Here is a 14980-nt window from a genome sequence, read left to right as displayed (position 1 = left end):
CTGGGTCCTTCAGAGAGAGGCAGGTGGCTTTACTTTACCTTAGAAAGTAAGCTTCAGCCTGCAGCCACACTAAGCTGTAGTGTGCATGGGAAAGAGGCAAGCATGGCTGCACGTTGGCCTCTTCTCTCTAAACTCATCAGAGTTTCTGGCCCAGGGCCTTACCCTCATCTTGATTATTATTGATCTCATTAGTCAACAGTAGACTTACGCTGCCAACCACTTCTCACTGTCTAGAGCTAGAGCCATGGGGGATGTATTGGGCCCGGTGCTTGCCTCATGGGAGTTCTCTACTGTCATCCTCATAGCAACCCTGTAAGGACTCACTCTTACCATCCCCATCTTGCAGATGAGAACACTGAGGTTCAGAGAAGCAAAGTGATGCACCCAGAGTCACACAGCTGTTTTAGTGGCAGAGGCAGGATTTGAGCCAATCAGGTTCTCCAGTGCACACTGAAGTTCTGCCGTCTTCTGCAAGACATTCCTTTTCTCAGGGCCACATCCTTCCATGATTCACTGTGATGGAATAGGGTTTGGGTCTGACTCCAGCCTGTCTTGACATTTCTCTCCCTGGTGAACCCCTGCTCCTGCTTCAAGGGTTGGTCTAGATGCCTTGTCTGTGAGCCTCCCTGGAGAAGCTGGGCCTTCTTCAGGCTATAGCACTACTGCTAGATAAAATAGCCAGGCTGCCACATCTGTCCCTCGAGGGCCTTATTTATCTTTGGGATCTTCCATCACTCTCTTGCTTGCTGGTGTTCATAGCCTAGGAAGAGATTCATTGATAAGCGCAACAAATGTATATTGAGTGCCTGCCTCAGGCAGCGCCTGTTGAGGGCCTGGGTTTGCAGAGGCAAATGTGACTTACAGGGCTCCTGCTCGCAGGGAGTTTATATTCTGGTGGAGGACTGGAGCCAATAATGAAGCCATTTCAAGATGGGTTAACAAGAAGATAAGCATGCTTATCTTAATAAGATGAGATGTGCCAGTGAGATGAATGGGGGGAATGTAGTTGGGGGAGGTGGTAGATGTGCCAGTGAGAGTGGTGGGGGGAATGTAGTTGGGGGAGGTGGTAGAGAAAAGCAGTGGGGAGACTCCCTTAGGTAGAGAAGGCTCTTGTGGAGATGTTAGGTTATTGCTGAAGTCTAAAAAGAAGGGAGACCTATGAGGAGCTGGGTGCCAGAATGTTCCAGATAGGACCATACAGGGTACAGGGTGAGAGCCTTGAGGATGCCGTGTTTGGGGAAGGGCAAGGAGCCCAGCGTGGCTGCAGCCAGGGGCTCAGACGGTGGCGGGGAGCCGATTATGCAGGGCTTCAGCCACCCTGGGCTGGAGTTGGGCTTCTACTGTGTGCAGTGGGGGGCCACTGGCGGCCTTGTACAGGGTCTGCTCCGACCTAGTCTGTTTGAACAGACATGCTATACTGGAGGGGTCAAAGTGGGCCAGAAGGAGCAGAGAGGAAAGTTGAGAAGCCATTGTAGGTGTCCGGGCCGCCGATGGCCTGGTTCAGACTGGTGTTGAGGCAGGGGAGACAGAGTCCTCCATGATTCAGGGTATGTGTTGGAGGTAGAGGACTGCCGCTGCACCAGCAGGAGGTGACGGGGGTGGGGGCTTATGTCAGGGAGGATCCTTGCAGGAAGGTCTCCTTCAGGAGGTACCTTTTCAGCAGAAATGTGAAGGATGAGAAGGAGGCAACTGTGTGAAGATATGGGTGGGCTTCCCAGGCGAGGGCACAGGGAAGAGCAGGCCCTGAGCAGAAGGAAGCTTCTGGCTCATGGAGCAGAAGGAAGCCAGGGTGCAGCGTGGCGAGTGGGGCAGGGAGCTTGAGGGGCCAGATCAGGTCCTCAGGCCTCGTGGGCCAGCTGAAAAGGGGGGATTTACCCCATCAGTGAAAGCCACTGGGAACTTGAAAGCAGAAGAGTAAAGGCATTTGCTTCTTAAAAGATCACCCTGGTGAGTGGAGGGAGAGCCCATCAGGGTCAGTGCCATCTGAGTTCGGAGGAGGAGAGACTCACCCATCCCAGAAGAGCCAGGGCTGGCTTTGGCTTTTGAGGAGAGGGGCTCCTTAAAGAGCAGCCCCCTGCCATACGTTCCATGTCCGGGTGTATGCCCAGAAGAATGGAAAGTTGGGACTTCCACAGATACTGGTACGCCCACATGCATAGCTGTATTTTTATTTTTTTAAGATTTTATTTTTTTTTATTTACGAGAGACGCAGAGAGGCAGAGACACAGGCAGAGGGAGAAGCAGGCTCCTTGCAAGGAGCCCAACGTGGGACTCGATCCCAGGACCCCAGGATCACGACCTGAGCTAAAGGCAGCTACCCAGGTGTCCCTGCATAGCTGTATTATTCACAGCAGCCAAAAGGTAGAAGCAGCCCAGGGTCCATTAACACATGAATAGATAAGCAAAATGCGGTGTGTGTATGTGTGTGTATGTGTGTGTGTGTATACACATGCAATAGAGTATGTATACATGGACATACTTATGTATACACACACAATGGAATGTTACTCAACTTTAAAAAAGGAAGGAAATTCTGACATGTGCTATCACATGGATCAGCCTCGCAGACATTGAGCTTAGTGCAATAAGCCAGTCACATAAGGACAAACACAGTATGATCCCAAGAGTAGCCAGGTTGCCTGAGACAGAGTAGAAAGGTGGCCCCCAGGGGCTGGGGTAGGCAGTGGGGAGTCAGTGTTTGAGGGGGACAGAGTTGCAGATGGGAAAGGTAGAAAAGTTCACAGGATGGGTTGTGCTGATGATCACACAATAGTGTGAATGTACTTAGCCCTGCAGAACTCGTACGCTTAAAAATGGTGAAAATGGCCACCTGAACATCATGTGTGTATTTTAGCAGTAAAAAAGGAGTAGTCCAGTGGAGGGGCAGCCAGAACTGAACCAGGCTCAGAGACAGGTGGTGTGAAGGCCCCCTACAGCTTGCTCTCCTTCTCTCTCCTCTTGGGCCCCTTAGTTAAGGTCCTTTGTTGTGAAAATATCTAGGATATAAATTTCCATTAAATGGGCTGGACCAAAAAAATAAAAAATAAATGGGCTGGACCTTGAGGAGGTGGAAAGGTGCAGGAAATCTGCCTGGCGGCCCACAGAGGGGCACTCCTGATGCTGTGTCCGCCCTGTCTGAACCTTCTTTGCCCTTTGACAGGATGCACACGAGTTATTCCATGTCATTACGTCCTCCCTGGAAGATGAGCGGGATCGGCAGCCCCGGGTCACACATTTGTTTGATGTGCATTCCCTGGAGGTAAGCCATTAGTATTTTCAATCCATGTGTGAGGTTTGTGCATATTTCCTAGGTAGAGGAGGTATAAATATAATCTTTGTATAACCCTGAACTCAAAAGTAAGTCTCAGTAAAAATCAAGACTGGGCATGGAGCTGGGGGATTGTCTCAAGCTGCAGACTTTGCCATTGGTGACTGGTTAGGGGTGTCTAGGCTCTTTAAAATGACTAATTGCTGCAATTTGTGTTGGCTTTGAGAAGAAAAGGTATTTTCCCCGTATTTAACAGAGGGGACCAGGAACCATAGGAATGCTAAATGAAGCCTCATTTTCCTGGAACATTATAAATATTAGGGAGTTGATTCAAGTTACCTAATGAAGGGAGGGACATATTCCAGAGAGAGGAAATGTGTTTTGATATCATTTGATGAAGGATGAGGTACAGTAACCAACCAGAGAGGATCATTAGGGCTACTTTTAGGATCTCTCGTTAAAAGTTAGGTGTAAGTGATGAAATCCACAGAGAAACTTGAAAGCTTTAGGAGCAGGGTGAGGCAGGTAAAAGGGATCATAGCTGGGTTCTCAGTGTGTTTTTTTCTTTCTTTCTCCTACAGCAGCAGCCAGAAATAACTCCTAAACAAATAACCTGCCGCACAAGAGGTAATCATCCCCCTTGAACTGTAACACATAAGATAGGTACATTTGAGATATGACAATGATTTGCTTGTTTTTTTAAAAACAAAACAAAACACCGTTTTTTTCTGGTGACATCCTATCCAGCTTGAACTGCATGTACTTGCAAAGGGACTTGGGTTTTAGAAACAGTTTTGCGTTGGTTCCCTTGGGCCATCCTGAATTGTTGCCTCACACTGAGGCCTTGCTCAGTTTTAATGCCTCGGAAAAAGTGATGGACTTATTTCTACTTCAGACAAGAGTTTTCTTTCTACCTTCTTGAATTGATCTTGTGAGGAACTTCTTAAGCCGAAATGGTCATATCCTCAGCAAATGATCACGGTCCTCCTTAGAAGGAGTTTGTTGTTTTCTTAAGACCTAAACTTAAGGAAAAGACGCGTGAATTCCTTTGTGCATCAGTAGTAATAACAATGATTATCTGTTGAGCCCCAAACTTTTGCCAGGCACTGTAGCATCTCTTTTAAGCCTCAGAGCAATGGTGTGGAGTTAATCGTGGAGATAATGGGTTAATAATTGTCCCCATTTCCAGTGAACCAAACCTCACAGAGAAGTGACTTCCTGGGTTATAAAACTAATAAAAAGCAAAGCCAGGATGGAGCCCAGGGCCACATGACTCTAGGGCATGTGTTTCTGACTAGCTTCCCACACTGTTGATTCCTCCAACTCCCATCCTATCCAAAAAAAAAGAAAGAAAAAAAAAGAAATCCCAGTTTTTCAGATTTTGCTTATTCTGATGATTTTTAGAAGTTTATCTCACTTTCTGGAATGTTCACTTGTGGTATCCTTCCTTGGACATCTCAAACATGTTAAGTGAGTGTTGGTGAAAACACATTATTCAACGAAACAAATTCTTTTTTTATTTAACTTTTTTTCCTTTCAAGATTTTATTTATTTATTAAAATATTTTATTTATTTATTCATGAGAGGAGGCACAGAGAGAGGCAGAGACATAGGCAGAGGGAGAAGCAGCCTCCCTGTGGGGAGCCTGTTGCAGGACTTAATCCTGGGACCCCAGGATAACGACCTGAGCCAAAGGCAGATGCTCAACACTGAGCCACCCAGGTGCCCCTCAAGATTTTATTTAAATTCAAGGTAACATACAGTAGAAACTCCTTCCTTTAGTGTGGCCTAGCCACTATACAGAAACCATATTTAAGGACTTGTATAAATTCTCCTGTGAAGGAAATGGGTTGTCTTTTTGACGGAAAGCAATGAGGAAAGCTATTTCAGTTTACTTTTCAGGAACATTTGTTTCTGAAGAGGGAGTTGCTACGAAACACTGAATAAGACAGTGAGTTGAGGTTGGTGCCAAAGGGATAGAGATAGCAGAGCAAAACACGTCCTGTGTTTCAGGGTCACCTCATCCCACGTCTAATCACTGGAAATCCCAGCATCCTTTCCATGGAAGGCTGACGAGTAACATGGTCTGCAAACACTGTGAACACCAGGTAAATACAATACCAGTACTTGATATTTTTGGCAAGGTTTTCTTTTGAGACTTATGAAGCATCTGGAGAATGTAGACTGACATTGGTAGATGGCATTTGTAGTCACCTGGGTTCTGTGCACTTGTGGACTGACTACCGCCCTTTAGGCAGGGCCCACATGTCATTTGACCCTCAGGTGGCATCTTCTCAGAGAGCAGCAGACCAACTGTGGATTGGCAGGAAATGAGTCTAGTTTGGGTCTATATGTTTGTGGTAAGCACTATAGATTCTGTTGTTTGGTTGGGTTTTTTTTTGTTTGTTTGTTTGTTTTTACTTTAGTTTTTGTTTTGCTTTCAACATTTTAAAATAATTTTTATTTGAAAAATTCCAACATAAATACAAAAATAGAGAATTGTGTAACTATCACCTTGATCAGTTTTAGAGTATTTTCATTCCCTGCTGACCCTGTCCCCACTCCCACCCTGCAAACCCTTCCCCCCTCCTCCCCCGTTAGCAGTTACTCTCCATTTCCCCTGCTCTTCTAGCCTCAGGCAACCACTAACCTGCTTCCTGTCATTATAGATTTGCCTATTCTGGACATTTCCTATGCCCTGAATCATGAGGTCCTTTGCGACTAACTTCCTTCACTCAGTGTCATGCTTTTCTTTTATTCCTTTTATGTTGAGTGATAGTGATTGATTTTTCTTTTTCTTTTGTTTTTTAAAGATTTTATTTATTTATTCATGAGAGACAGAGAGAGGCAGAGACATAGGCAGAGGGAGAAGCAGGCTCCCTGCAGGGAGCCTGATATGGGACTCGATCCTAGGTCCAGGATCACGCCCTGGGCCAAAGGCAGGAGCTTAACCGCTGAGCCACCCAGGCATCCCAGATTGATTTTTCTAATGTTAAACTAACCTTATGATTCTGGAATAAACTCTACTTGATTGTGATTATAATTTTTTACATATATTACTGGATTTGATTTGCTGATACAGTCTAAAAGAGGTTAGTGTCTGTGTTTAGGAGGAATATTGGTCTTACAGTTTTCTTGTAATGTCAGGTTTTGTTATGAGGATTATACTGCCCTTGTACCATGAGCTGGGAGAAGTGTTCCTTCTTCCTTTATTTCCTGGAGGACTTTGGTTAAGATCAGTCTTGTTTCTTCCTTAAATATCTCTGGGAAGACTTCTTATCCTGGAGTCTATTTTGTCTGGTTAGTTTCCACCTAACTAGTCTTCCTTCCTCCCTCCCTCCCTCCCTTCCTTCCTTCCTTCCTTCCTTCCTTCCTTCCATCCGCCCTATTTTATTTATTTATTTATTTGAGAGAGAGAGAGAGAGTGTGTGTGTGTGTGTGTGTGTGTGTGAACAGGGGGAAGGGTAGAGGGAGAGAGAATCTCTCAAACAGACTCTCTGCTGAACGTGGAGCCTGATTTGGGGCTTGATCTCAGGACTCTGATATCATGACCTGAGTTGAAACCAAGAGTCAGTTGCTTAACCGACTGAGCCCCCCAGGCACCCCTAACTAGTATTTCTATAGGATATCTCTTTCTGTTTTCTTATTTTTGACCTAACTTTGTATTTAAAGTGTGGCTTTTGTAGATAGCATATAATTGGGTTCAGTTTGACAATTTGCCTTTTAATTGGTTTGTATTTATGTGGTTAGATTTAGGTCTGCTAGTTCACTGTTTTCTATTTGTCTCATAATTTTTTTGTTCCTCTGTGCTTCCTTTCCTGCCTTCCTTTGGGTTAATTGAATATTTTTTAGTATTCCATTGTAATTCCTCCATTGGCTTTTTAGCTCTACTTTTTTACATTTATGTGTGTGTGTGTGTGTGTGTGTGTGTGTGTGATTACATCATGCACTTTTCACACATCATGGTATATTTAGAATTAATATACTCCAAACTTAGAAGAGTTCTATTACTCCATTTTTTGTCATCTATGTTATACCCATGTATTATAATCCTACAATACTGTCATAATTTTTGCTTTATTTTTTTATTTTTTATTTTTTTAAAGATTTTATTTACTTATTCATAGAGACACAGAGAGAGAATGAGAGGCAGAGACACAGGCAGAGGGAGAAGCAGGCTCCATGCAGAGAGCCTGATGTGGGACTCGATCCATTGTCTCCAGGATCACACCCCGGGCTGCAGGCCGCACTAAACCCCTGCGCCACCGGGGCTGCCCCAATTTTTGCTTTAAACAGTTATATGAATTTAAAAGAAAAGGTTTTTTTTTTAAAGATTTTATTTATTCATGAGAGACAGAGAGAGGCAGAGACACAGGCAGAGGGAGAAGCAGGCTCCATGCAGGAAGCCCGATGCGGGACTCGATCCCCAGTCTCCAGGATCACGCCCTGGGCTGAAGGCAGACACTTAACTGCTGAGCCACCTAGGCATCCCTAAAAGAAAAATTTAAAAAATGTTTTCTATTTGCCATTTTCATTGTTCTCTGGCCCCTCTTTAGTCCCAAGTCCATTTGATGTTTTTTCCCTTTAGCCTAAAAAGATTCCTGTAACATTTCTTACAGCTCTCTTGGCAACAAATTAATTTAGTATTCATTTATATGAAAAATGCTTCTGTTTTGCCTTTTTTTCCCCTAAGAAGTTTTGTTTGGTGCAGATTTGAGGGTTGACAGTGTTGCTGTTGTTCGGGTTTGGTTTGATTTTATTTATTTGGGTTTTTTTGACTGAAGTAATTTGGCACCTATGTTTCCAGTCATGGTGTCTTGTTAGGAAGTGGCTGACCGTGGAAGGTCATCTCAGTTTGTGGAAGGGAAGATGAGCCAGGCAGAGTCTGGTAGCAATTGCTTTGCATCATCTTACAGTACACAGAAACCATACATCCAGATGCCTCCCACAGCTGACTTGCTGTTTATCAATGGAGGGAGGAAGGGGACAATAAGGTAGAGAGTAGTGCCGGAAATCAGACCTTCCAGGAGTCTTTACTGCAGTGGCTCCCCATGCCTTGCCCACTAGCTCTGAAAGCCGCATTGTTCTTGAGCAACCTGGCAGGGGTGAAAGGAACCTCACAACTTCACCACCTCAGGCTCTCAAGCAGTGGCCGGTGAATTTCCAGCAATTGTTCTAGATAACGCTGTTCTCCCTCCTTGCTCCCCACTGTCCCCCCACCCATGCACCTGCTGCTGATTGTGCACCTCCTTCTGATCCTCACCATGGTCACCTGTGGCATTTGAAGCAGTCTACAGATTGCACTTGACCATAGGCAAAGAATACTTGACATGTGATATGTGGCATCAAAGCAGGAAGATAGGCCCCGGAAGCAGGTGCATGTGAGGGTGACATCATCCCTTTGGGCAGAGCCAAATCCTCAAAGACCTTGTCTGCTCTTGAGCTTCCACCTCTCTTTCCACTAGTCAGAGCCCCCTGAGGAAGTTACAGAGCAGCAGAGCCGGGGGCCCACATCTCAGGGTCATCTTGTCTCCCAGCCACTCCTCACCCCCAAACTGTGGAGGAGGTGCCCGTATGCCTGGCTTGTTTTACTTCCAGTTCGTCACTTTAAAGGCATTGTTCTGTTGGCTTCTGGCCTCCACTTTTTCTTTTGTTTTTCTTTTCTTTCTTTTTTTGTTTTGTTTTTAGATTGCATTTATTTATTTGACAGAAAGAGAAAGAAAGAGAGCACTCCAATAGGGGCAGCAGGAGAGGGAGAGGGAAAAGCAGACTTAACCACTGAGCAAGGAACCCAATTTGGAGCTCAATTCCAGGATCCTGGGATCATGACCCATGCCAAAGGCAGATGCTTAACCAATTGAGCCACGCAGGCACCCCTGGTCTTCACCTTTTCTAGTGCATAGCCCATATCATTCATATCATCCTCCTGTTTGTAAAGTGTCATTTTTCTTTCTCTGTCTGCCTATGAAATTTTTCTCTCTATTGTTGAATTTTGACAGTTTGTCCACTCTTTGCCCAGGTATCACTTGCATTTTATTTGCTTGGAATTTGCTTAATTTCATAAATATGTACCTTTATGTTTTCACCAAATTTGCACATTTCTTTTGGCCATTATTTTTCCAAAATTGTTATGCCCCATTGTCTACTTGTTGGTCTGTTTGATATCGTTCCACAACTTGCTGAGGCTTGGTTCATTTTTCTTCAACCTCTCCTCTGTGTCCTTCAAATTGGATAATTTCCGTGGACCTGTCTTCGAGTTCATGGACTCCTTTCATCTTCACTTTGTTTGCTTGTCCAGTGAACTTTTCATTTTAGTTATTGTTGTATTTAGTTGTATAATATTCATATGGTTCTTCACCATTTCCATTCATCTGCTGAGACTCTATTTGCCTCCAGGACTAAATAACTGTCTTCCTGTTTATCCTTGAGCAAATTGATCATAATTCTTTTTAAGGTCCCTGTGCTAATTTCAGTATCCAAGTCATCCATAGAATCCTTCACCAAGGGTCATGTGTTCCTCTTTATATTGTATGTCTAGTTATTTTTTTATTGCATATTTAACATTATAGTAGGGACTTTGGATTCTGTTCTGTTTCTCTGAAAAATAATGAATTCTGTTCTTGAGTGCAGTTAACTTTGCTGAATTCAAAGCCAAACTGTCCTCCCCACGTCAGGGAGCAAACTCAGTGTAGTTTTTTCAGCTTCTAGCTTCTGCTTTTTGCCAGGCTTCTGAAGTTTCTCTGTATATGCCTTGGAATCGGGCAGGGTTCAAACACCGATTTGGGGGGTCATCCTGTCTGTGGCTGCCCTCTTTCTGGGATTTCCCCCAGCTTCTCTACCAGCCGTGAACTTTGTCTTCTGATACCTCCATCCTTTAAGACCGAGGCTTTTTGCTACCCAGCACTGAACTGTGTAGACCAGGGAGTACCCTCCTCAGGCAGAAAGTCACACAATGCAAATCTCACTGTAGAGTTCCTGTTTTCCCAAGAGTTGGCAGTAGCTCTTCAATCATCCAGACAGTTGTGTTTTGTTTTGGTCCAGAATTTATATGCATTATCTCAAGGAGAGCTAGTCTAGCCAAGCTCCTCTGCCATCACAAAAGGCAGCAACTCTTACTCTATTTTATCATCTGGGTTTTTTTACAGTTAATAACCCAACAGGAACATGTTTCTGTATACTCACACATTACTATGCTGTTATTTTTTTTAAATAATTTTTTAAAAAGTTTTTTTAAATTTGACAGGGAGCCCAAGCAGGGGGATGAGATGCAGGCAGAGACAGAGGGAGAAACAGACAGAGGGAGAAGCAGACTCTCCAATGAGTAGGGAGCCCAACGTGGGGTTTGATCCCAGGACCCCAGGATCATGACCTGAGCCAGAGGCAGTCACTTAGCTGACTGAGCCACTCAGGTGCCCCTTGCTATAGAGAGAGAGGCAGAGAGATAGGCAGAGGGAGGAGAAGCAGGCTTCATGCAGGGAACCCTATGCGGGACTCGATCCTGGAACTCTGGGATCACATCCTGAGCCGAAGGCAAACGCTCAACTGCTGAGCCACCCAGATGTCCCCGCTATGCTATTTTTAATAGAATGTTCTATCCTGTGGACATGACATGATTTATTTAATCATTCCCTAGAAATTTCAGTTATTCACATTTTGATGTTATAAATAATGCCTTGATGAACATCCCTAGAGTTTTGTCCATGGTTATTTCATAATGATAAAATCCTTACATTTCTGGGTCAGGTATATGCGTTTACAGTTATCTTATAAGCTGCCCTTTGGTATTACTGTATCTCTTACGTTGACAGTGTTGTTTGTCCTAGGATTTGCTTGTAGGTAAGTAAACTGTGTTTCATTATGTCAGTGTTGGGCATCTAAATATTAAACTGTTTCGTAGGCATGTATGGTTCCCATCTCTAAAGCTCTGACTTGAACCTCCATCCTTTCTGGATTTTCTGCAATGTTTGTTTCAGAGTCCTGTTCGATTTGATACCTTCGACAGCCTTTCACTGAGTATTCCAGCTGCCACATGGGTATGTACCAAGCCAAGCGATGGTTTATTTGGGGTCTGTTTTGGACACATTGAAATCCAGCAGGCTTTGAGATACTTTTTGTAGCTGAGGTACTATGCATTACTCAGACACATGGTTAGCTGAACTGTCTTGGTGATTTTGTGTGGTGCCATGGCCTGATTTGGAGGGAGAAGAAAGTAGATGTTTTTTTCTCTGGCTGCAGGAATTTTGGCTCCCCCATCCTCCATATTAATCTCAAATTCAAAGATACCTAAAACTGTGGAACTCCATAAGTGTTATGTTAGTGTTATGTCCTCGCAGTCTTGTATCTACTCATAATAACAAGTCTAGGATGCTTTGAGCTCCATATTTGCTCAGGGAACATCCAGTTGCATCTGTGACTATTTGCCTATATAAGCAAAAATAAGGCTGTGGGATCACATTGCCATCCATTAGTAGTTTCAGTGTAGCTTGCCTTTGAATTACAATCGTGAATTTTGTTTTCTGGTGCTAAAGGGGCATCCGCTGACCCTGGACCACTGCCTTCACCACTTTATCTCATCAGAATCCGTGCGAGATGTCGTATGTGACAACTGTACGCAGGTATGCCTCTAACCCTCAGTGTCACCCTGCAGCCAGCCTGTGTGTCCTGATATAGCACCTCTCACACCACCACTTACCATTGGCCTGTGCTCTTCTGGCTATACCCAGGTGGTCTTTTCAGCCACAGCTACGTAACCTGGCTAGGAAATCAGTAGTCCGTGGACCAGAGCTCTTTCCCAGATGAGTTTTACTTCATCCTTAGAATGTTTACAGGGAAAATGTGAGTGCTATGCTTTGAGATGGGACCTCCACCCCCCCACCACTCCTCTTCTTGCACCCTGCCCTACCGACACTCACCTGCCTGACTCTCCTGAGCATTCACGTGCCATCCTCTGAAGAAGAGGAACCACATGGAGAACTTATGAAGACACAAAAGAAAATAGATGATGCACCTGTTTCAGAGTTCAGCATCACACTGTCATTTCTCTTGCACCCACTGTCACTGTTACTTAAGGACTAAAACAGTGAGAATAACTCAAGATTAACTGGGTAGCTGAGCTCCTTTAGCGGGTCAAAGTCAGGTGCCAACTGAATACAGGTGTAACACAAACCTGGCCTGTGGCTCTCCATAGATGTTTCATTTCAAGAAATTCTGCAAAGAGGTTTTCTTTTATTTCAGATTGAAGCCAAAGGGACGTTGAATGGGGAAAAGGTGGAACACCAGAGGACCACCTTTGTTAAACAGCTGAAACTAGGGAAGGTGAGCCCATCTCACATACCTTGTCAGCTTTGCTCTGCGGGGTGGGGTGGGAGGTTGCCCCCAACACTCGACCACTTCCGGTTTCTCTCCCCTCACCCCTACCCCACAGCTCCCTCAGTGTCTGTGCATCCACCTCCAGCGGCTGAGCTGGTCCAGCCACGGCACGCCCCTGAAGCGGCATGAGCACGTGCAGTTCAATGAGTTTCTGATGATGGACATCTACAAGTATCACCTCCTTGGGCACAAACCTGGTCAGCACAGCCCCAAACCCAGCGAGACCACAGGGCCCACCTTGGACCTGCAGGATGGGCCGGCCACCCCCAAATCAGGTGTGTGCCTGAGGAGCTACTGCACACAACTTGTAGCACAGGGGAAAGGGATTTGGTGTCACCACTTTCTGGGCCCTTTGTGCTACAAGGGGAGCTAGTCCAGTGGTTGCTTAGATTCTTGAGAACAGCAGGATTGGGGGTATGAGAGAGAAAAGTTCTTGAAAGAGGTTAAGCTTATATAGTAACAAGGAGTTTTAAAAACGGTATCAGAGTTGAAAAAATATGGGAAGAAAAGCTTAAGATTGCTTTTTGATATTTTGACTGAATGATAATGGGCTCCCAGCATTCCAGTGAATTTCTTGTCCCTGCCCCTGCCCAGTAGGGTCATGTCGTTCATACACATGTGGGGAGGAAAGGCCTGGCTAACGATCACTTCTTCGCTACTGACTTCCTTATTGATCTAGTCCCACTGCTTTCCTCACCTGAGACTAATTGCTGAGTCGAGCCCCCGTGGAGTAGGAAGCTCTCATGACCCTCAGTCTTTTGGAGGGGAAAATCCAGGCCCCAGAAGGTGAAGTGACTGCTCACAGGGCAAACAGAAGTGGGAGAATGGGCACTAGAAGGCAGCACTGGGCAGTTTTTGAAAGCTGTCTTATCTAACACATTGAGGGCTCCAAGCCCAAACTCCCCACCTGCTCCTGCTCCTAGTCAAGCTGGAGGCCTGTCTTCCCTGCACCTCGATGCTCCTGACCAGGATCCCTGGCTGCTTTTATTCTTCCTCACATCCATAGTTGTGTGGCCTGACAGGACACCATACACAGGGAGACTGTATTTTGCCTTTTTCCAGCGGATCAACAGGTGAACATCAGAGGACCCACAGTGGGAAGAGGGCTTAGTCTTTGGCTGCTGTTTTAAATCCAGGACCTCACCCTGGATCCTTCCTCTTCCGCGTGGGACTGCAGGTCTGCTCATTGCCACAGCATGCCGTCTATGGCTACCGTACAGCCAACAGTGGCCTACTTGGTACTTACAGGCCCCCACATATGATATTTGAAAGGACAAGAGAGGTCAATATCTCCATTATTTTATCTACACACATCAACATTTATCTATGCTGTTACATGTTGGTATTCTTTAGTAGCTGGAGATGAAAGAATAAAGAACATTTTAGATTGGTGGTTCTCACCAGGGAGCTTTGTTCCCTGGGAAACATCCAGCAGTGGCTGGTGGTGTTTTTGGTTGTTATAACCGGGCTATTACTGGCATCTGGTGCGTAGAGGCCAGGGACGCTGTGGAACATCCTGCAATGCCCAAGAGAGGTCCCACAGCCAAGAATTAACCAGCCCACGTGCCAGTAGTGTCAAGGTTGAGAACCTTGCTTTCGGTTGAAATGCCAGTAAATTAGCTACAGCATAACTCTGGCACATCTTTAGCAAATAGGGACAGGAGTCTTCAAGATTCACAAAGCTGTCAAAGTGAACAACAGACCAGGAGCTAGATACACTTTTCCTACTTGTCACTTAAAAAGTCAAGTCAAGAATAAAAAGGGGCCCCTGGGTGGCTCAGTTGCTGAAGCGGCTGCCTTCGGCCCAGGTCATGATCCCTGGGGGTCCTGGGATTGAGCTCTGCTCAGCGGGGAGCCTGCTTCTCCTTCTCCCCCTGCTCGTGCTTGCTTGCTCTCTCTCAAATATAAAGGACAAAAAAAGGTAGGAATCATCCTAACACTAAATGAACCACTTGTTTTTTTCTTTGTAGCATTGTTGGGGAGTTAAACTCAACGTAATTGAAGCCACGATGTGTTCTCCTACAGCTGCTGCTACTTGTAATTGCCTTGGGCCTTTTTCTCTTGCAGTTCTGAGTCAGCCCGGGGGCCCCAAAACACAAATTTTTATGAATGGCGCCTGCTCCCCAACTTTGTTGCCCCCCCTGCCAGCCCCGATGCCCTTCCCGCTCCCCGTGGTTCCTGACTACAGGTGAGCCACTCCGGAGAAGCACATTCTTCAGGTCTCGTAGCTGCTGGTTTTCTTGGTTTCCATAATCAGCCTTGCAAAAACAGATGACAGTGTAGACATTTGTTCTTTCATCTTGAGGTGCAACTTCACTGTTACACATACCTGTTTATTTTTGT

General features: G+C 45.3%; 1 protein-coding gene and 1 long non-coding RNA gene across 6 annotated transcripts in view; one reads left to right on the top strand and one right to left on the bottom strand.

The window, feature by feature from the left end:
• USP30 (ubiquitin specific peptidase 30) overlaps nt 1-14980 on the top strand; it is a 63139-nt gene that overhangs the window by 46237 nt on the left and 1922 nt on the right. For 4 of the 5 annotated variants that reach the window (XM_025474293.3, XM_025474294.3, XM_025474289.3 and 1 more), the window contains 8 exons: nt 3161-3259; nt 3850-3895; nt 5282-5376; nt 11242-11301; nt 11797-11883; nt 12503-12583; nt 12693-12912; nt 14705-14825. In XM_025474293.3, the coding sequence (XP_025330078.1) occupies nt 3161-3259; nt 3850-3895; nt 5282-5376; nt 11242-11301; nt 11797-11883; nt 12503-12583; nt 12693-12912; nt 14705-14825 (809 nt within the window). The remainder of the gene's footprint in view (nt 1-3160; nt 3260-3849; nt 3896-5281; nt 5377-11241; nt 11302-11796; nt 11884-12502; nt 12584-12692; nt 12913-14704; nt 14826-14980) is intronic. The other variant, XM_025474290.3, reaches the window with a different exon arrangement.
• On the bottom strand, nt 12011-12503 carry LOC125753779 (uncharacterized). Its single transcript, XR_007406289.1, has 2 exons — nt 12181-12503; nt 12011-12080 (listed from the first exon to the last, which is right to left on the bottom strand). It is a non-coding gene; the product is annotated as an uncharacterized LOC125753779 (long non-coding RNA).

Source organism: Canis lupus, chromosome 26 (genome assembly GCF_003254725.2).
Source record: "Canis lupus dingo isolate Sandy chromosome 26, ASM325472v2, whole genome shotgun sequence".
Classification (NCBI taxonomy): Eukaryota; Metazoa; Chordata; class Mammalia; order Carnivora; family Canidae; genus Canis; species Canis lupus.
Note: the sequence above shows the minus strand (reverse complement) of the source record. Positions and strands in the feature narration are given on the sequence as shown.